At 41.1% G+C, this 22,557-nt stretch overlaps 1 protein-coding gene across 1 annotated transcript in view; it reads right to left on the minus strand.

Moving 5' to 3' along the window:
* ELP1 (elongator acetyltransferase complex subunit 1) overlaps nt 1-22,234 on the minus strand; it is a 51,666-nt gene extending 29,432 nt beyond the window's left edge. The window contains exons 1-17 of the mRNA XM_021691138.2: nt 22,061-22,234; nt 21,033-21,185; nt 20,716-20,797; nt 20,174-20,254; nt 16,375-16,460; nt 14,456-14,552; nt 14,065-14,155; nt 12,895-13,018; nt 11,829-11,922; nt 9,034-9,264; nt 7,844-8,014; nt 6,731-6,830; nt 4,884-5,066; nt 2,547-2,653; nt 2,131-2,234; nt 1,411-1,464; nt 1,222-1,327 (exon numbers count right to left, since the gene is read on the minus strand). Coding sequence (XP_021546813.2) covers nt 1,222-1,327; nt 1,411-1,464; nt 2,131-2,234; nt 2,547-2,653; nt 4,884-5,066; nt 6,731-6,830; nt 7,844-8,014; nt 9,034-9,264; nt 11,829-11,922; nt 12,895-13,018; nt 14,065-14,155; nt 14,456-14,552; nt 16,375-16,460; nt 20,174-20,254; nt 20,716-20,797; nt 21,033-21,185; nt 22,061-22,210 — 2,014 coding nt within the window. The 5' untranslated portion in view covers nt 22,211-22,234. The remainder of the gene's footprint in view (nt 1-1,221; nt 1,328-1,410; nt 1,465-2,130; nt 2,235-2,546; nt 2,654-4,883; nt 5,067-6,730; nt 6,831-7,843; nt 8,015-9,033; nt 9,265-11,828; nt 11,923-12,894; nt 13,019-14,064; nt 14,156-14,455; nt 14,553-16,374; nt 16,461-20,173; nt 20,255-20,715; nt 20,798-21,032; nt 21,186-22,060) is intronic.
* Nucleotides 22,235-22,557: the final 323 nt, after the last annotated feature.

Below are 22,557 nucleotides of genomic sequence, written 5' to 3' on the forward strand. Positions count from 1 at the left end.
TCCGCAGGGAGCCTGCTTCTCCCTCTCCCTTTGCCCCTCCCCTCCGCTTGTGCTCTCTCTCTCCAATAAATCAAATCTTAAAAAAAAAAATTAAAACAAAACAAAATAGAAGAAAGCAATTAACAACGACACCCCTCTGTTCTCCCACTCAACCTTAAGACTAGTAATCTTTCTCATCCCTAGAACTTGCCCTCTCTCACAAAGCCCATGCATATTCACATATATAGCTTCTCAACTGATTCAGAAAACACAGGGAGGATGCAGTGTCTCTACTTATTAGCACTATCAGTACAGTATAATCACATCAGTGAAAGATTCCCAGTTTCCACGTTAGAAGCAAAGATAGTAACTAGAGTTTTCTAGAATAAGGAAAATACACACACACACACACACACACACAGTGGGGGGAGGGGACACGTGGAATTGAAGGAGAAATGGACACAGTTTCCTATAAACCACAAGATGGAGTCTTTCAGATCTACAATGGAGTGTGGTCACAGTGAGCAAAGGAAGATTACAAAGAAGTTAGAGCCAGTTTGTATCTGCATGGTAACCAAGGTAAAATACTGCATTGTTACATAATCCTGAAAAATTCTGTTGAATTTCACAATGTTCTGCTCCAGGAAGGACATTGTCTGGAAGTCTTTGCTAACCCGTGAAGAACATTGAACTGAGATATTGTGTTGTGATTAGGGGCTAAGTACATGAACTCTAAAGGATTTCTTTCTTTTTTTTTTTTTTTTTAAAAGATTTTATTTATTTGACAGAGAGCACAAGCAGGGGGAGCGGGAGAAGGAGAAGCAGGCTCCCCATTGAGCAGGGAGCCCGATGGGGGCTCGATCCCAGGACTCTGGGATCATGACCTGAGCTGAAGGCATCACGACCTGAGCTGAGGGCAGACGCTTAACCGACTGAGCCACCCAGGCACCCCTAAAAGAAAGGAAAAGTCTTGGACTTTTCCTTATTCTAGAAAACTCTAGTTACTATCTTTGCTTCTAACGTGGAAACTGGGAATCTTTCACTGATATGATTATACTGTACTGATAGTGCTAATAAGTAGAGACACTGCATCCTCCCTGTGTTTTCTGAATCAGTTGAGAAGTTATATCTAGGACTCTATGATAAAAAGCCAAAGGAGGTGGTGAACTTTAAAGTCATCAAGACTTCAAAGGACAAAAGATAATAGAAGAGGGACTATTTTCTACTATACTGAACACTTACTGTTAAATGAAGCATCTCTCAAGCAAAAACACTGGCAGGTATGGGAATGGGTTGTCAACAACAAAAATTCACCATATACTGCAAATGATGTAATATTCGAAGCAACCTACAACAAGGCAAAGGGGAAAGTTAGCTTTATTACTTGGAGGCAACACTGAAAAGTATCCTGCCCAAAACAAGCCTTGTTACCTCAGTGTCATTGATGAAAAAACGACACCTGTCGCTCAGACCAAGGACACATTCCTGCAAAGAAACAAAACTGAAATTACAAACAATTCTAACCAAACTGGTCAAACCTAATTTTTCTGTCACATAGTTCTACTGCCCTGTGGTTTCATATCTAAGTCCATGTCAAGACTGAATACAGACACCCATCCTCATAGCTACCATCCTCTCAGTAGCCAAACACCTCAACACTCTTCCACCACACCCTGTTCATTTCCTTCATTCTATCAGAGGGGATCATCATATCTATATTAAGAGCAGGGATTAGTCAGCTCTTTTGTTCTGTAACTGCTGTATCCTACCACCCACCACAATTACAGACATTCCAATATTTGATGAATAGCAACCTCCTGAACACTATTTTTGAGATTACATTTTTGCTGTCCCCAAATGGTATTTAAATAAAACTGATGATCTGTACAACATGGACTAAAAGTCTGCCAACTGCATTTTTCTATCTTTTAATTTATACCTCCAAGGAAAGGAATCAACTAACTACTACATACATGCCGGACAATCTCTTAATCCCACTTCATAGATGAAGAACTGAGGCTCCGAAATTTCTCACTGTTGCCCTGAGATTAAGTGGAGACTCAAGTCTACCTACAAAGCCCATATTTTTTTACCTAATGCCAGCAATTCCTGGGCCACTGTTCTAAGTGGTAAAGTTTCCTGTTCACTTACCTCTCCTCCAATCATGGCCAATTCTGTCTGTGTGCATGCATAAGGAAACCGAACAGGAAATCCACTGGGGTTCTTCCATGGTTCAACAGCCAGAGAGGGTGACTCTGCAGGATTGGCAGATGAGGTTTACAAAAAGCTGGTATGCTCACTGTAAAACACTGTCACATCAAGACTTGCTGAGACACTTAACATGCAATTGGGATCACTTTCCAAATATACTTTGGAAACTCATTAAAACACTCTGGTCCATTACAGAATACACCTGCCAATTCCACTCTACAGCTTAGGGTTTTCCAGGACAGTTAAAAGACCTAACTGTCAATGTAGCATTGACAAGAAACTCTTAAGTACACATCCTCAAGAATTAAACATTTATGTAAGTCATAAACATGCTTTCCGAAAATTCTGATACTCACCCCAAAAGTACTTAAGTATCTGGCCACCAGCCAGCTGCAATGCTACTGACTTGGTCTTGGAATTGCAACACAGACTGATTATGACTCCATCCACTGTCACAGATGAACTGACAAAATTAAAAAAAGAAAAGTAGTAGCATTTCACTGATTTTGCAGAAACAGGTAAAGAAACAATTTCCCTTTGGGCTGCACTGCCTATTTCAATACAATATATACATACTACATACATACACATGCACACACACACACATATACACACTGATAAATATTTCCAGCAGAAGGCCAAAGTAATGACCTGTCACATGACAATGTTTTCCATAATGCCAATAAGCTAGGTGTCTAAGCTGTGAGGTCATCACTCGCATTCTGGCAGCAACTTAATACAACTTATAACAACTTATTGCCTTCCTTAGACATGCATGGTATCATTTCTGTCTCCTTAAAATATATACTGCAGTAAATAAAGCAGTGAGTCTGCAGGAAAATGAGCATACTCAGTATCTCTTACTGCTATCATATTCATTCATGGAAATCTGTGGGTCTTCATTAATTGAGAAGAGGGGAATCTGTTACTGTCATATTTTTTCCTGTGTCAATGAAGAGAGTAGACATGTCTTAAAAGAAGTGGAAGAGGTAGCAGTAAAAGCAAATGTTGCCAATGCTAGTATTTATTCAAAGAGTTTTTAGCCAATACACAAAAAACTCAAAATGCCCCAAATTTTGTGAGGATAAATGATCTGCGAATAGGTTAAGAGAACCGACTCCAGAGTGAGACTGGCTGGGACTGGATTGAGGCTCTACCTGCATGATGCCAGGCAAGTTACTGAACCGCTCTGTGCCTTAGTGGTCTCAGCTATAACACAAGAACGCTAATAATACATACTTCAAAGAGGCAGCGTGAGAAAGAAGTGAGTTACCATAGAGAAAGCATTGAAAAGAGTACCTTTTACAAAACTTAAGCTGTTATAAATGTAAGGTATTAAAAGCTATAAGCTGACTGAGGGACTTTATATTCCCTAAAGACATTAATATTTTATATGAACAAAACAGCCTTTTTTTGAGAAACAAAAGTCAAAGCAGAAATGTATTTTAAATGACTTCTCATTTCCTTTACAGCAAGTGAGATGATCTAGCCTTTTTTCCTGCAAGCTGATGGTAAAGAATTTCAAATTCGGAGAAGCAGAAATGTGTACAATTTAGGTATTTCTAATGTAAATTGCTCTGCTTTTTATTATTTTTTTAATTAAGTTTTTATTTTATTTCTAGTGTAGGTATCAGTGTTGTATTAGTTTCAGGTGTATAACAGAGTGATTCAGAACTTCCAGACATCAGCCGGGGCTCATCATGACAAGTACACTCTTTAATCCCCATCACCTGTTTCACCCATCTTCACCCCTCCATTCGCTCTACTTTTTAAAAGTAAGCTCCTGGTTAACTGAGTGTTGCATATAGCTAGAACATCTCCTGTAACCATCTGGATACTCACAAAAGCTTTGTAAAAACATGAAGCACTATGAGTCAAAGATTAGGAGTTAACAACTACACTAGAATATGTTTTGTGTATACCATGAAGAAAAGTTCCTAATTTTGCAGCAAGGGTTTTCAGAATTGAAATCTAACTAGGAAACCCATAACTACAAATGAGTGTGAGGATTAATATCAGCTTATGTTTAATGTGCCAAGTTTTGACATCGGAAGTCTGAGGATTTCTCAGAGCTGTCCACGCAATGCCATCTACTGCACAACGGGGCTTGAGTTAGAGACACTACAGAAAACCGCATCCATTATCTGATACCTGTGACAAACATGCAGTCCGGAATCAAAGCAAAACTCAGGGCCAGGGAGCAGTGAAATTTTAGCAAAGAGAAACAGAGACGACTGTCTAGTAGTACATGTAGTCAAGCGCCAAACAGAACAAAGAGAAGCCAAAAGCAGCATTTTGAAGTCACCACATCCAATGAAATGCATGTACACAGACCTTAACATTGATTTTAGTAACTAACAAGGGTGACCACAGTGGCTAATTCTCTTGGGCTAACAATTACCCTGCTGGAATGTAAGTATATGCTGAATTAAAAATTGTAACACATCTTCAAAATGTTTTGCCCCATCTATTAGTATTTGTCCTATGTTCCACCACTTCTTGATGCATTTTTAGGTCTGTATTTTGACGTGACTCAAAACTACACTTAATGCTCTTGCTAAGTGTGTTTAACAAAGCAGCTACTGCCCTCAACCTTGCTCAGTAGAAGTCAAAAGAGTCCTATACCCAGAAAAGACAAAAGTGTAATTCAATCGGCTTATGAGCACACGGAATGCAGGGAAGCGTCACAATACCTAATATTGAGCTGTCCGTGCTCGTCATCCGTCTCAGAAGGGGCCACAGTCAGATGGTGAATGACAGACTGTGCGCTGGACTGACTGTGACTTACAGCCAGGAAAACGTCTTCCTGAATCCAGGTGAGAAGGCTGAGCTTCAGTGGGTTTACTTCTTGACCTTCACCATTCTCAAACTGAATTCTGTTTTAAATATTGAAGAATATCCAAGACATGAATAAAGCCCTAATATCACTGAGATTTTCTTAAATGAAGAGTGAACCACCTTGTATAGAGTCAGTTCCTAATTATTTGGAGGGACAAAACCTGAGGTAATGCCAGAATGTTCTTCTATTTAATATTTAGGTTTCTTATATTCTGAGATCTTTAGATTTGAAGAGAACACTTCAGGAAACTGACTACACAAGAAAATCACTTGCCCCAGGCCCTACAGTAACAAACCCCAGAGGTTTTCCACTGTCACCACTTATCAGCATTCAAACCAGACTCCAGCAGATATGTGGGTCTTGGCAGAGTGGGTCATTTTTAAGCATTTCACATTAAAATGACTAATTAGCTTCAGAGACGGTTTCTTTGGCCTCTAACACCTGCCTCCTGTAGCATTAACACATCAGGGGACAGCACGTTTTTGCCAACTCAGGCAGGAACCCACAATGGCTACTTCTCCTGCCTTTTAGCTTAAGTGGCAAATCCTCCGCACGCACTGAAGAAGCTGTGTCACTACCCTGATCTTCCTACTCGAGCAGCTCTCCCTGGTCTCAGCCCCTCCACTGCGTTCTTCCCCACATCGGGGCATTCCCACCTCTGGTTCCCACTGACACGTCCTGTCAACCACAGCCAACACTCCCAGTCCGTCTCTGCCGGTCCTAACCTGATCTCTTCTTCAAAGATCAAGACAGGTATTCATGTCCTTCATGAAATCTCCTAAATGACTGAGAGCTATACTTCTCTCAATTTTTTAAAAATTAAATTATATACTAAATTGCTTCACGCTTCCTAGTTTGCCTTAAGTCTGTCCTCTAGTGGGTTCAATTCTGTGAAATGAAATAACCCACATAAATGTTCTTTGAAAACGGCTAAGCATTATACAGACAGCCCCCAAATCATACACAGGTTAAAAACTTATACACATTCATTGAACATAGTGCATATATTTAAGAAACATATTACTTATGAAATTCAGTTATTTTAGTCAGTTTACTGTCCCTATTAATTTATAAATAAATGCTCTCAGGAGGCAGAGTTCAATAATTACGAACACGTGCTTATCAAGTAGAACAGAATCAAATCCTGGATTCTCACAGAAATGGTATTAGAATTAATAATTAGCTTCACGGTCATTTTACAATACTTATCATGTGCCTGAGGTACTCATTTATACCCAACCGTTTATAATATCCTTTCAATGGGAAAACACATTCTGATTTCCAACCTGAGAGACTCAAAACGCAGCAACCTAAAGTTGTGGAGTGTGGATGCGACAAAGACAGAGACCGCATTCAGTCAGCCATGTGTGAACAACACAGACCCCCTCACGTACGTAAGCAAACGCAGCTTGGTCCTATCATCCTCATCTCCACCTTTCCCACGTGGTCTTTACTGGAGAACCAAGGGCTGTTGGAGGAAATGGGTTCTAAGCCAGCTACCAGCCTGGCTCCATGGCCACCCACCAGCACATGGCATTCAGATGTACCGGTAACTGACTTCCCCAGCAGCCTGAAAAACCTGGGCTAGGCACTGCATCTACTCCTTGTCCCACTCAGCAACAGGCACAGAACAGGAAGAGCTGGCTGAATTTAGGCCTCAATGCTGTTCCTGGAGGCCCAAGGTAATCAAGAACAACCTACTTGTATCTCTTTTCCAGATGAGGTGTTCTAAGAGAAACTTTAAATCCATTTCCACCTACAGCTCCCAGCTTCACTGTAGGGTCCACAGTTGGACTATCACCTAGAACACAAAAATGCAGTTACTATCATAGTAAACTACACACATTTCCCCTGATACTAAGGGTACTGAATTCTGCATTTAGTGGGTTCTAGAAGGTAATCCACTTTAGATATAAAGCAATCAGAAACAACCACATCTCAACCTCTTTCTTAAATCTGTCTGCCTTTCAGGCTGAGAATTCAGGACGATTTGAAAACAAGGCTGCCAGTATCATGTGCCAGTATAATTTACAACATGTTCATAGAACTCACAAATAAAAACACATTTCAGCTTCTCCTGGACATCAGGAAAGCAACCAGCAACTGACAGAAATGGGACGGTGGAAGGACAACTGGATTAGAAGCTAGAACACCTAAGCTGAGATCCTCGTCCATTCTTGTTTAAGCAAATTGCAAACACCCTGGCATTCTCTTCCTTCGTCTATAGAACAGAAAAACACCAGATCTGATGCCGCTCCTAGGAAAGCTGTGAGATCAATTGGAAATATGTGCAAAGGCAATGAGAACTGTAAACCACATTAAAGACCCAGTAAGATACTATGCTACTGGGGCGCCTGGGTGGCTCAGTCGTTAAGCGTCTGCCTTCAGCTCAGGTCATGATCTCAGGGTCCTGGGATCGAGTCCCGCATCGGGCTCCTGGCTCAGCGGGAAGCCTGCTTCTCCCTCTCCCCCTGCTTGTGTTTCCTCTCTCGCTGTGTCTCTCTCTGTCAAAAGATAAATAAAATCTTTAAAAAAAAAAAGATACTATGCTACTTCCAGGGTGAATGTTATTCTTAAATCACTGACACTTTAAGTTTAATAAGCAAAAGGAATTGCTCTTATGAGCCACAGTGGGATTAGACCCCCTCCCATCCCAAAAAATCCCACAAATCAATTATATATCATCATAATGATATTAATTACAAACTTCAAAGTTTTTAGAAACACTGGAGCTAAGGCAACACCACACTATCACTTGATTTTGTGCAGGAGGGACTTGGTTCAGAACATCCTGAACCAAGTTTTTGAACATACCACATTTATAAACAGAAATCTGGTTACTGGCGTCTAGGACTGCAAGGTCATTACTCTTTTGGGGGTGTGCAGAGAACATGACTTGATTTGCAGGGTGTGGGAGCAGCAGTTGATAGGTGCACATGGGAGGTGGAACCACACTCTGTCGGAAGACTGTCACCAATACCCTGTCTGCGTAGGAGAGGGAGAGAGGAGATTAGACACATGGATGCTTAATTTGTAAAATGAAGCATCTGACAGCACAGTACCACTAACTAATAATGGGGGTAGAAAATATACAGCAATTCCTAAAAATGTTTGGTGGTTTTTTATTATAAATAAGCTTAAACACAATATACAGGGAAAATTAAGTGTCAGGGCTCTGTATCTGGCTACTGTCACCTCCAGGCCCAGAGCAGTCCAACTCCTGCGAACGAAGGCAACAAGGCCAAGGGTTCTAGCTTGAAACCAAGGCCAGCAACCAAGTCAGACTGAACCAAGGGAATGATTCCCTGGAAAATCATTAAACCACATCCCTATGCATGTTTTTAGTAATATGACATATCTGATTAAGTCCTCTGGACAGAACATATGATTGTAAAATCAGTATTAGGACTACTACACAGAACAAAATTAGAAACAAGTTTTTCTTTATGTTACCAGCATTAAGTAAACTGTCTTTTCAGATGACTATTTCTTGTCCCAATTCCCTCCCCCTCATCAAACAAAAAACACCAACCAATCCTCACACTAGACAGATGTCTGTGACTTGAACATATTGGAGAGATTATATAAATGACAAGTATTATATCAAAAAGCAAAGCAACCTAGTTGGGGGTGTGCAAGGGTCAATGGAAATCTACGGCAGGGCAAAAAGGTAATGTCATGGGCACACCCAACACCACAAGACGCTGCTATCTTCTTCCATACCTGGGGTCAAAATTTTCAACGTCTTCAAAGGCCAGACAAGTAAATTCGTGAAGACTATGGATGGAATTGGGGTGGGCAGGGGCAGGGGTGAGGAGGAAGGACTATGGTTCTCAGGAGAGTACATGCCCCACTAAGGGCATCCCCATCCACTCAAAACAAAACAGGAAATAAGTAAAAATAAAGGAAACCACCAACGCACACACAAATCAGAATTCCCCAGTTTTAGTCAAACCACCACATCCGTAGGCACAGGCTCACGGACACACTTCCCAGCTCCTTACTTCCATCAATGACAGCCACGTTTGCCAGGTCACTGGAACTCTCTCCCGAGCTCCGGTCAGTCGTCCAGCGCCAGTCGTAGCAGAGGTAATGCCAGCCCTGACAGAGAACATGCAGCCGGGACGGGGTCACCAGGTCCCACATCAGAGACACGAGCTTGCTCTTCCCGCAGGTGCTGAAGGGCAGACTCTGCTTGAGATACCAGTGATAGTTGCCCACAGTCCAGAGTTGCACTGCAAGGGGAAACGCAAGGAGGGCCGTCAGAGGCCAGACGACCAGACTTCCCATCCCCTGCTGGACGGGGATGGGGGCAATTGTTTCTTTTTCAAATGACCCTTCCTGCTCAACCTCTTCATCCAAATAAAAATATTAACAATAATATTAGTCAGGAAGTAGTTTTCCATGGGGATGAACAAAGGCCAGAAGCACACATGTTAAGGTTGTCTCTACTTTCAAACTTTAGGATCATGAGGACTGAAAATTACTAGGACAACAGTGCTTTAGTGAGTTGTTTTTTCATAAAGATTTAGAAAGAAGAAAATTAGGCAATTAGATTAAAAGTATTAAAACACTCAATCCGAGAGCACGAGATTAGCATCACTATGCTGTATTAGGCTTAAGATGCTGATTCTTTTCCCCCAGGAGCTTTCCCTACAGTTCTGTCCCAGGCCATCTGGTATTAAGCATGACTCAGCTCTCCAAGGAAAATCACTACTTATCCTGTATCAGCAACTGTCCCTTCCAACATCTGTTAAAAGAATAAGACCTAATCCTGGGGCGGGGAGGAAATGGGGGAGATGTTGGTCAAGGAGCACAAACTTTGAGTGCAAGTTCCGGGGATCTGATAAACAGCATGGTGACTACAGTTAACAACCTGTGTGGTGCACTTGAAAGTTGCTATGAGAGTAGGTCTTAAATGTTCTCACCATATTAACCAAACTGGGAATTATGTGAAGTGAAGGATGTTAACCAACTTTACTGTGGTAAACATGTCACAATATACACGTGTATCAAATCATCCCAGTGTACATCTTAAGCTTACGTAGTGTTGTAGCTCAATAAAGCTGGGGGAAAAAGACCTAATCGTGTTGAAACCAACCTTTATTAGAACACTTCTACCTAGCTGTAAGTTGCTAGGACAGACCACGTACTCATGCTCTGTGAGGACAGACGATGGGGCTGTTCTTGCGCCACACTTTTATCCCAAGCATATCACAGTGCCAGCCCCTGCCACCCTGCCTAATCAGAGGTTTGCTCCTCTGGCTGCACGTTAACAATCACCTGGGAGCTTTTTTATTTTTTTTAATTCAGCACTGATGTATAGTCCCCATTCTAACACGCTGAATCCAACTCTGAAATGAGGCCTGGATGGCATTTTTTTCTTAAAGGCACAGCCAGCGTTGAGAAGGATTGTGTCATGAATGAATAAATAAACGACCTTCTAAATAACATTTCAATTAAAGAAAAAGTTCTATTGATTAAAAAGTTTGAAAGCCACTTAAAAAATAACCAAGTGAAAAGATTTAACAAAAATGTTCAGTGCATTGCTGTTGATACGAAAAATTATAAAATTTTAAGTGCCTAACAGCATGAGATTTAATAAGCTGTGGCACAAATAAGTATTATATAGCAATTTAAAATGATGCCTATGGGTACCTGAAATGGAAACATGTCTATGACGTTATAAATCTACCTGTATCACATACTTAACAAAACTGAGATCATAGCCATACTGTTTTATACACATAAAATCTGGAAGACAAGAAAATTTTAACAGTGCTCATTACTGAGCAACAGAATTATGGAAAAACTTTCATTTCTTCTCACCTTTACTTCCTAATATTTTCACAGATTACACATACACTGGAAAATACATATTTACAATCTGATCTGTAATAAAAAGGTATAGAGATGATTCTTACTTGTAGCTAATGCCGTTTCTCTTTCACTGCTAGTTTTCCTGTGTCTAGCACTTTAACTTCCTATAGTAACACCATCCATGCACAGAAAGCACTGATGACTTGTGATGGTTAGTTTTATGTCAGCTAGGATACGCTATGAGGTCCAGCTATTTAAACAGACACTAGTCTAGATATTGCTGGAAGGTATTTTGTAGATGTGATTACCCTTCACAATCATTTAACTTTAAATACAGAAGATTATCCTCCATAACGTGGGTGGGTCTCATGCAAAGAGCTTGTGGCCTTAAGAGCAAAAACTGAGGTTTCCCAGAGAAGGAATTCCTCAAGAATGTAACACAGAACCTGCCTGTGTTTCCAGACTGCAGGCCTATCCTTACAGATTTAAGACTCAAGACTGATGGGGCGCCTGGGTGGCTCAGTTGGTTAAGCGACTGCCTTCGCCTCGGGTCATGATCCCGGAGTCCCGGGATCGAGTCCCGCATCGGGCTACCTGCTCGGCAGGGAGTCTGCTTCTCCCTCTCCCGCTCCCCCCTCTTGTGCTCTTTCTCTCTCTCACTCTCTCTCTCAAATAAATAAATAAAATCTTTAAAAAAAAAAAAAAAAAAAAAAAAAGACTCAAGACTGCAACATCAACTCTTAACTGAATTTCCCACCTGCCAGCCTGCCCTGATTCTATTTGCCTAGAGAACCCTGACTGATACATGACTAAACTCCATAAGTAATCAAAACCAAACCACTCCCTCATCTCTACCTATCCCCTTAGTTATCTCTGATTCTACTACAGGACAACGTAGAGGAAGAAAGGCAACTTCACAGCCTACTACTTTCAACTACATTTTATGTGGCATAAGGCTGAGACACTAGCGCAGTCTTACCATAGGTTTTTAGAGTGCAATTTTCTTCCCTCTGAAGGTCTTCCAGCCAAACTGCAAGCACAGTGGAATCTGCATTCCAGAGCAGGCCATTTACCTAGTAAGGAAAAAAGACGTGTCACTGGCTTTTACCTATGTATATACTTCAAAATCTTTACAAGAGCTGAGTTCCCCGCTCTCATAAACCAAATAATCCACTACTTGAGCTGATCCCAGGCTATAAATTATGAACTTACGGAATCATTAAACAAATCTAGGTAATATGTCACTATATGTAGGAGATGTTTAAAAAATGCATTATGCTTAAAAATTTAAGACTTAACCAAATTACAAGTTGACATTTTTAGACAATCAGGGAAATTTGAACATGGACTAGGTATTAGATAATACTAAGGAATTACTAATAATCTTGTAAGGTTTGATAATGGATTTGTGGTATTATAAAGAAAAATATTTCCTTACCTGTTAGAAATGAGTATTAAAAATACAGTTCCTAAAATTAAAACCCCAGGAAACAAAACCATGTGCATGTGTTTAGGTTAGAAAGTGGTGACTGGGTGAAAACTCTACAAAATGTTGGCATCTGCTGAAAGTGAGTAAAAAGGACATGGGCGTTCATTAAACTCTTCTCTCAACTTTTAGCTTCAAGTTTTAATTTACATGTAACATAATTTTAAATTTGTGTATGTTTACATAATTAAAGCTTACCATTTGGTGTTTCTGCTCCAGTAAAAATCCTAATGATACACAAGTGGCTTAAGGTTTAAATGTTATTAATGAAAAGTATCTACCATTGGAAGCATTATGCTTTTGTCCGGATAAACAATACAAAGGAGAATTTCTATTTCTATCTGTGTTTTACCTAGGGCAAGAAAGAATGCCATTTCTTCTTTGCAAAAGATCCTTAAAAAAAAAAAATCTCTCTTTCAAAAAAAATTCATTTATAAGAACCCAATATTTTTATTACTGTCTACTCCAGAGCTTCTCTTTACATGCACGGATCAGATATAAGCCTCTACAGCTATGGAAAGTCCTCTCAATCTGATGGTGAAACAACTCAGGCACTTACCTTAACCTCATCTTTGAGGAAAGGAAGCGTAAAATGTCCATGAAGAAGGCCATTTTTCTCAAAAAACACAATATCCTGCTGATTGGGTTTCTCTTGTGTAGATGCAATCAAACTACCTGAGGGCCTTAAAGCAAACCCTGAGTGTTAGGACATCCGAAAGTGCAGCCAGCTGGCTAAGAACAAGAGGAAAGTCAGAGAAATGACTCTTCCAACAAAAAGTCTCTACCCAGGAAGGTTTAAACCCCACACGTCTCTTGGCAAGCACTTCAGCCTCATGTGGACTACGCCTGCCCAAAGGAGAGAGTGCCTCTTCCTAATTTGCACAAAGGCTCCATGTGCCCACAAAGACTTACAAATTTAGACTGCACCAATATGACTTTTAAATAAAACAATAAATTTTTAAAACTATTCCAAGTATAATATCCTATAAAAACAGTGTATTTCTCCTTCAAGTGTATGACTTCAGCAACTAGTCCACACTCAGGTAGGTATTTAAGACTTCTCAATCTACTTAAAACATCCCAATTACCTCATCTTATTCATATTTGTCTCTAATTTAAATACCTCTCTTTGCTCTGTCATTCAATTGTCACTCAAATACTGCTGGGAAACATGATGTCTAAAACCCAGAGACCTAGGGGTTTGGCATATAACAGATGCTCCTGAGACAGGAGACATTTCTTCGGTCTTTACTCAGGGCAGCTGCAGACACGGGACACCAGGTAAACTGAGCCTGAATCCAGCCTGCATGTTCCTCGGCAAGCAGAACCCTCTAGCGAAAGAGCTTGTGGCTTGTGCCGAGAAGAGAGCCCTTTTCCTAGTTTTCACCAAAGCTCCACTGCCCCAAAGAGCTGTGTAGACTATGACTTCCCTTGTAAGCACCACTTTCTGTCACAGCCAACGGCTTCCTACAGGCCCGCCCTATAAGCTGTAAAATGTGTGGGCCTTGGAATGATGACATCTGTGAAGAAGCTCTGAATTGACTATTCAAATTGAATTCAGACTTCAGAAAAATTAGAAAGAGAAAGATACAGGCTTATAGCCAAATGAGGAGAAGTTAATATCCTTTTGTGTTATAGAAACACCTGTACTCAACAGGTATTACCACCCCTACCCCAGGTCCAAGATACTCCCCGAGGAAGAAGTTACAAGGTTTCTTCTCCCACTCACTTCCAAGCCAGAGCTGGTCCCAGTCCGGCCACAGGCTCACTGGTTGACTGCAAAGCAAACTCTCGGCTCCATACTCTGACCTTCCGGGCTCCTGTGTAGCAGGCAGAGTTAAAATAAACAGACAAACTTAAAATGTTGTCAAGTCAGAACTATTCAAACATCTCATTAATAAAAACTGCCTAGTAGATTAATCTTGTTAAGAATTTGTACCCAACAGGTAGGAGGCTGGACCAGATGACCTCAAAGAATTCTTGCAGTCCTTAGCTCTAAATTCATTTAATGTCTAAAACAGCACCTTAGATGTATAATTTTAGAAAGCAAAAGGAAGAAAATTTTCTTGAACTTCATAAAATAAAATTTCTTTTTTTTTAACTGAAATTTATTTCCATACCTGTCTCTGGGCAAACAACACTCACAGCAAAAAACTGGCCATCACCACGCCATGTCACTTGTGGTCTATGGTCATCCCAGGGCAAAGCCGACTCGTACTAAAGAGGGGAAGGAACACAAATGTTACTGGAGGACTTAAATGGCCCAGAATCAAACAAGCCAGGCTATTAAAGTTAAATCTTTTACTTGAGATTTCAACTATCTAGAAAACCAACTTCACAGAATCCTCAGGAACCCTTCTAGAAGGCCTCTTAGACCCAGAAATCATCAAGAAAAGAGAACAAAACAAAATCTGTCTTCAGGCATAAAAAAAGTGGCCTCCAAGCACTGCAACAGAGGAAGAGAGCTGTAGATCTGGATATTCTGCCAGGTAAGTAGGATGAGGAAATAAATGTTTTGTTTATCTAAATGGAAGAGGGTAGAGTTCTGGTTCTTTGATTACTGTGTAAGCTTCACAACAGCACAGAGATGACTTAAGAAGATGAGAGGAAGGCAGGCAGGGAAAACCAGAGGCGGTAAAGCCAGCAGCGATGATGAAAACACAGAAGAGTTCTACGTTCCACAGTATGGGAAGAAGAAAGGTCTCCGGCGCCACCTGCATCTCAATCCTGAAGGCCTTGAAGACGGGCTGACTCTGCAGGGTGGGGAACAAAGGACCACCCGAGCACCTATTCCAGTAAGAGGGTGCAGCAGCATGGCTCCAGCGCCACGGTCTGCATGGGAGGGCATACACAGGCAGCCTAACAAGACCTATTCTCAATGACACTGCCCTACAGCGGAGAACATAAACCTCCTCTAGTGAATGGTTAAGAGATGACAGACAGATTACATGGAAGCTGGCCAGAAATCGTTGCAGACAGAAAAATGTAAATGACAGATGATGTATTATTGATTCACCTGTCCCATGGAGCTCATGGAAATGTCTACATGTAACATAAATGATATGCTTCCATTTGCTCAGCCCAAATCTTGGGTTCATTCTCAATTCTTCTCTCTCACCCCACATTTAATCCATTATCAGTAACTCCTATAGTTCTACCTTCAAAAGGTATTCATAAAAAAGGAAAACAAAGAGTTTCATCCAAAGGGAAAAATCATAAAAAGTAATATAGGGGCGCCTGGGTGGCTCAGTTGGTTAAGCGACTGCCTTCGGCTCAGGTCATGATCCTGGAGTCCCTGATCGAGTCCCGCATCGGGCTCCCTGCTCTGCAGGGAGTTTGCTCCTCCCTCTGACCCTCCTCCCTCTCATGCTCTCTGTCTCTCATTCTCTCTCTCTCAAATAAATAAATAAAATCTTTAAAAAAAAAAAGATTAAAGATTTTATTTATTTGAGAGAGAGAGAATGAGAGAGAGCGAGTACATGAGAGGGGGGAGGGTGAGAGGGAGGAGCAGACTCCCTGCAGAGCAGGGAGCCCGATGCGGGACTCGATCAGGGACTCCAGGATCATGACCTGAGCCGAAGGCAGTCGCTTAACCAACTGAGCCACCCAGGCGCCCAAAAAATAAAATCTTTAAAAAAAAAGTATCTAATATATATATGTAGGAAAAAAGTATGAAAACACCCATGGAATGATCAACAGTGAATTAAGGACAGCAGCTATTTCTGGGAAGGAAGGAAAGAGTAACAGGAAAGGATACACAAAATGCTTCATTTCTATCTGTGATGATATATTTTTTAAACTGAGTATTGGTTATAATTATTCTCTATACAGAAAAGAAATTACAAAGCAACTTGGCAAGGAAAAAGGGTCTTTCTAGAATGACTCATTCCCTAAGGGCTCAAAACTGTTTCAGTTTACTAAAGCACAAGAGCTCTGTCCATTATTAGCCTCTAACAGGACACCTAGAGTTCCTGGTACATGGCAAAACTTCTATTTGTTCCAGTCAAGGTTCTGTGTCCATCAGACCAATCAAACTTACCGTTTGCACCTGAAAGGCTGCTTGCCGGCCTTCTGATCCATGGAACTGCGTCTCCTTCCTGCCCCACCCAACAGTGATAAACTTGCCTAGGGAACAATTGATGGAGAACATGCAAGACAACCAATAAGCTAAATTAAATGAAATAAAAGCAGTTTCATTGCTATTCTTTATTAAGTTAGTCACTGGCAATTACTTGGGTCCTCCGAGACCTCTCAATAAATTGACCAGCACTCAATATTTGAAAAACCAATATTCCATATTATATGCAGCAGTGATTTTTGAAGAATTTGAAATGGCCTTATTTGGGAAAGCACTTTACTGCCATTTTATATATTCTAAATTCCCTTGATGATAGTCAGCAATTCCCACTTTGCAAGTAAGAAGAATGAAACACGAAGAATTTACAAGACACATCCATGGATAAGAACATTAAACTCAAGACGAGAGCTGGGAATAAAATTCTGATTATAAGCATTCAATCAACTAAATGTATCCAACCTCCCTATCAGTGGTGAAAGGAACTGTAGATCATGGAATTCACTCCTCACACGGACACAGAGACTGAGACAGACCCTCCAGTAGAAGAGGCCAAAATTAGAACACAGGGTATCTGCCTTCTAGCCTGAGGTTCTCTCTAAATCATAATGTTTCTCTTGCATAAAAGAAGAAATCAGAGATGCTAAAATAATGCAGCCCCCTATTCCTGGAGGAGAATCAGGCATCCACCAGCAACAGGTACTACAGAGATGTCTCTAAAAGCTTCAGCCAGATCCAAAACCCAATACTTCCCTCCTGCCATTGATCTGATGAAGCAAGGCTATTTATAATTTCTATATATTATGGGTCAGCATGACCACTTCCTGTCTGCTTCGCATGGGCCCATGTGAGTACTATAATACCTCAAAGCACACCTTGCAGCTATCTATGAACAGCAATGCCCACCCCGGTGCACACCCTTGTGCTTCTGAAACTTTCCAGAGAGATGTAAAGGACCAAGGAATGAAGCAACTTTTCCAATGGGATCAGACAGTAAGTGGTGGGGTTATAGCAGGTATCAGCAAACTACAGCCTATGTCTACATTTACGAATTAAGTTTTATTGGGGGCGTGTGGGTAGCTCAGCAGGTTAAGCGTCTGCCTTCAGTTCGAGTTATGATACTGGGGTCTTGTGATCGAGCCCCTCATCGGGCTCCCTGCTCAGCAGGGAGCCTGCTTCTCCCTCTCCCTCTGCCACTCCCCCTGCTTGTGTGCGCACTCTATCAAATAAATAAACTACATCTAAAAAACAAAACAAACTTTTACTGGAACACAGACATGCTCATTCCTTTATGTATTGTCTATAATTGCTTTCACAATACAATAACAGAGGTAACTGCAACAGAGGCTAAATAGCCTGCAAAGCTGAAAATAACTGCTATCCAGCCTGTCACAGAACAAGTTTGTCAACCCCTAGGTTAGAGGAAAAATACCTATTCACAACTCCACAGAATGATTTTTTTGTACTGACAAATGTATGCCTAAGACCTAGGATGCTAACTTCGACCCTTTCTCCCTTGACTTACACTCTATTATCAGGCTTCTTCTGAAAAAGTTAGTTGGATTAGCCAGGCCCAGTGCACTTTCCCATCCAAAGGTGTGCTGGTTTCTTCTTCTATGATTATCTTCAAAAATGGATGCCCAGGAATTCCACCACAGATCCTAGACTCTTCTAGCACCATACCTGTCCCTGACCAAATTCACGTCCTCCCAAGACTGGAAAGATTCCCTCCATGCCACTGACTCCCAATCCACAGGTCTGGCCTATCCTGAGCTTCAGCTACTTCTGTCTGCCTACTCCACATGGTGATCCCATAAGGTCCTTAAACAAACCAAAACTCACCAGCTACTGCTTACAAGCTAGCACTTCTCCATCCACCGTCTGTTACTGGTACCTTTATTCCCATCACCTGAACTTCTGACTATAGTCCCACTAAACTCTTTCTTCCTCAGCTTACATACCCAAACCCATTTATTTCACTTTTTTTTTTTTTTTAGATTTTATTTATTTGACAGAGAGACAGCAAGAGAGGGAACACAAGCAGGGGGAGTGGGAGAGGAAGAAGCAGGCTTCCCACTGAGCAGGGAGCCCGATCCGGGGCTCGATCCCAGGACCCTGGGGATCATGACCCGAGCTGAAGGCAGATGCCTAACGACTGAGCCACCCAGGCGCCCCTTATTTCACTTTCTAAACTGCTATTTCTCAAACTGGCTAGGACGGCAGGGCAACCATGCATACATATTCCAATGACATTTCTCAGATAATTCCAACAATGTATTCCCCTCCTGAGAATCAAATTTTTTCTGAATTCATTCCTTCTTTTAGCCCACACCCACCTTCCTTATCTGGATTCCTGTAGCACTATCTGATCACCCTGACTCCAGTCTCTTCCCTCTCCAGTAATCAACCAATGAATCTTGGGTCATCAAAACCGTTAATGGCTGAGCATCTGTATATCCAAATTCCCTCCCAAACTCAATCAAAATCTATCCTGTTTATTTCAAGCCACACTCATGTCCTGCCAGCAGCAATACCGAAGTACTCACAGCTGCCTGAACAAGCCATGACTTGTCTATGTAGCATCTGTGCCTTGGAATGGGCTAATTCCATTGCTTAGACCCTCCACCCTCAACTCTCACCGACCCAACACCAGTTCGGCCCAGCCAAGACTTAGCTCACGCCAGCCTCCTCTGGGAAGTCTTCCCTGTCCACTGCTCCCTTCCTCCCCTCATGCTACCCTAATGCCTGCACATCATGTTATTATGGGACTCCTCAAAAGAAAAGCTGAATTATCCACAGCACCAAACACACTGCTGTGTTCATCGTACCTACTCAAAAATCATTTCTGAATAAATTATTTTTGAATGAATAAATGAGTAGCAACTTTCTAAATGATTTCTGAGTTGGTAGAAGAAGGCATGAGGTCAGGAATCAGTAAAAGTTAAAATCCCTTCTCCCCCCATCCCTCTCCTCAATCAGGCCATCTCTCTGGTGCCCTCATGTTGGTCAGAGCTTCTTATATACAATAAACATCTCTCCCCTTCTCCCCCATCTTTTTTTTTTAAGATTTTATTTATTTATTTGACAGAAAGACACACAGCAAGAGAGGGAACACAAGCAAGGGAAGGGGGAGAGGGAGAAGCAGGCTTCCCGCGGAGCAGAGAGCCTAATGCGGGGCTAGATCCCAGGACCCTAGGATCATGACCTGAGCCGAAGACAGACGCTTAATGACTGAGCCACCCAGGCTCCCCAGCCCTTTTCCTCTTTCAATACTCCCAAAGCTCCAAGGCCCAAATCACCTCAGCTAGATCTTAGCAAGAGAACAATCTGATGGCTCCCATGAAAATACAGAGTAAGGTCTAATCAGTAGGAACTAAAACTCAGCCTTCTATCCCACCTCTCTTGTTTTTGCCTCAAAACTGCACCCCAGAAATGCTCTCTTTATTTTAGCTAACATAGTTCCTTTCGTTGAAGCCCCAGCCTAAACCTGTCCCGAGGTTTGGGCAACAACTATGTAGGTGACATTAAGCAGATTTCTGTTCCCCAGGTTACTGGCAAAGTGAACTCTCAGACTTGGAGAGGCACCAGGGGTATGCCTTTTACAGTCTGGAATGGGCTAAAGGGATGGGCTTATCAGACATTTAATGCACAAGGCTATATGTTTCATAATTCTTTGGGTTTATGATGTGGCTATTAGTGTACAAGAAAATGATCAAACTTGAGAGGAACTTCAGATCACAAAATGTTTCAAAGCTATACTCACTTTCACCAAAATCATCCTGGTGGATCTGCTGTTCCATGATCGGTTCAAAGTCTTTTGTCATCATAATTAGGGTCTGCTGACCTTGGGTGGGCACAAACAAAAACAATTTTGTTTTCATGTAACAAATTTGCCGTTTTGTAAGTATCTACAACACTGGAAGCTACAGAACTGGAGTGGAGGAGTGTAGAGTCAGAATATGGAAGACATAATTCATTCTAAATATTTTGACTCTCATTTGAAAAAAGAAAAAAAAAAAGCTTTGACCAGATAAGTTACCTAGTGCTTATTCTCAGCCATTTATGTACGTAAAGCTAACATAAAAGTCTACCTAGCCCTCCTCCACTAACTTCAACACTTCACCAAGGTATCTCTTCAAACACATATCTCATCAGGGGTACCAGTTTACAGAAACTCATCTGGAATGAAGAAACTTAAAGGAAAGAAAGTAATTTTTAAGAGCTCATGAGAGCTCCTAGAAGAGTTTTAAGATATGTGGAGTCATGTTTTATAAAAGTCACAGGGAGAGACAGTAACAACCTTACCTGTAGCAAGAAGCACGAGCTCTTGGTCAGGACTCCAACTCATGACAGAGATACCACTGGCTACACTCCCAACGCATTCCAGCTGCATCAGTGGACAAAAGCGAGTTTTTGAAATACAGCTGAAGTACAGGTGAAATACAGCTAAAGCCATGCTGACAACTTTTTGTAAAGAAATACATAATGCAAAGACTCTAATTTGCAAAACGCTTAAATGTAAAATTTACGCATTAGCTCCTGAGTTTTTAAGCTTCTACACAAAACACGCAACTTGTTTGAGGATGCTTCAGAGTTCCTCCTCACTGGACTCCTCCACTTACATGGCATGTGCTGAGACTGCAGAGTATGACATCTCCAGAGGCTGTGGCCACACACACAGACTCCTGATCCAGCAAGTCCTGAATACCAACAATGCAGCCACTTCCATCCTCTGGAAGAAAGCCTTCAGCCACTAAAGAAATCTCATTTTTCACCTTTCACCAAAACAAACACATAAACAAATTAGGCTAATCTATTTGCAAGAACAATTCATAACATGTCCAAAACAAATTAATGGTTCCTTTCTAATATAAAAGCTTTCACTTTTTTTCTAGATTAAAACCCAAACTTTCATTTGAGAATATCACACTACTGTCCTTAATAAAAAAAAAAAAGTTAATGGGACCTTTTTGCCAAGCAAGCACTAAACAAAAGCAAGAAGAATGGTCTCTTAAAAAAAAGCCCTATAAACATGAAGCTAATAACTATGGTTTTCTAAAATTTCTATAGTATGGGGGAAAAGAACTAAAAATGTAATCACCTAAAATACATTACTAGCAAAATATAATTAAGGGAAGATCTCAGAATCAACTCAAAGACTTTTTAAGTATGTGTATACATACATAACACATATATACAACATATGCATACATACACATATACATAAATATACACACACATATACATACATACACACACACACACTCAGGGTCCAGCAGTGAAGATTCTGATTTAGTTGGCATGGGATGGAGGCTGAAACACAATTTTAAAAGGCTCTACAGGCAATTTTCACTTGCATTCCCAGTTGAGATTCACTGTTATTTACACGATGAAAGGGTAAAAAGTAGGGCACCCAAACAAAATATAAAGTCAGAATTTTGCCAACCTACATTTCAAACAGAAGCAGAGTTAAGGGTAGGTTACTATTTAAGTAATGTCTAATATGACCTGATATAAAGCAAAGGGAATGTCCATTTAGGAGAGTATGAATTCAGTAAGATTTAAACTAAAGACAATCTAGGGGAAGCAGGTTTGGAAAAAGATAAGTTGAGCGTCCTGCAAGTGCCTGCATTCTCCATCACTAACTTACTTCTCTTGTGACAGGGTCTACTTCTATCAGTCCATGGTCTGAGCCAATGAGCACTGTCTTCTGTTCAGTTCGGAGAGAGAAGCACTGAGGTTTCCCCAGAGCCTGAATATCCCTGAACTCCAGGGTCCGAAATAACTTAAGATTTCTCATGATGAAACAATTCCTGAAAGAAAAGTACAAATATCCCTTGATGAAGAATTATTCTGAGAGAAAGGAATAGCTTACCAGTGATAAATGACACTCATAGAAGCAAAATGATTCAGGGGCAGGGATGTGGTAGTTAGAATAACCAAAAAAAGAAAAAGAAAAAGACCTAATCTAAACCCACATAGGGCGTGTGGTAGCAACCTCACCAACTCAGAGCATTTATCTATGGTCTACAAACTGAGGTTCTGAAATCTACTTTATGTTCTTATTCTTTGGGAGAGGCAAGATCCTGAACTTCAGAATTTCTTCTTCAAAAAGATTTAACATCAGTTATTCCTCAGAAAAGTTGA

Source organism: Neomonachus schauinslandi, chromosome 13 (assembly GCF_002201575.2).
Source record: "Neomonachus schauinslandi chromosome 13, ASM220157v2, whole genome shotgun sequence".
NCBI classification, from domain to species: Eukaryota; Metazoa; Chordata; class Mammalia; order Carnivora; family Phocidae; genus Neomonachus; species Neomonachus schauinslandi.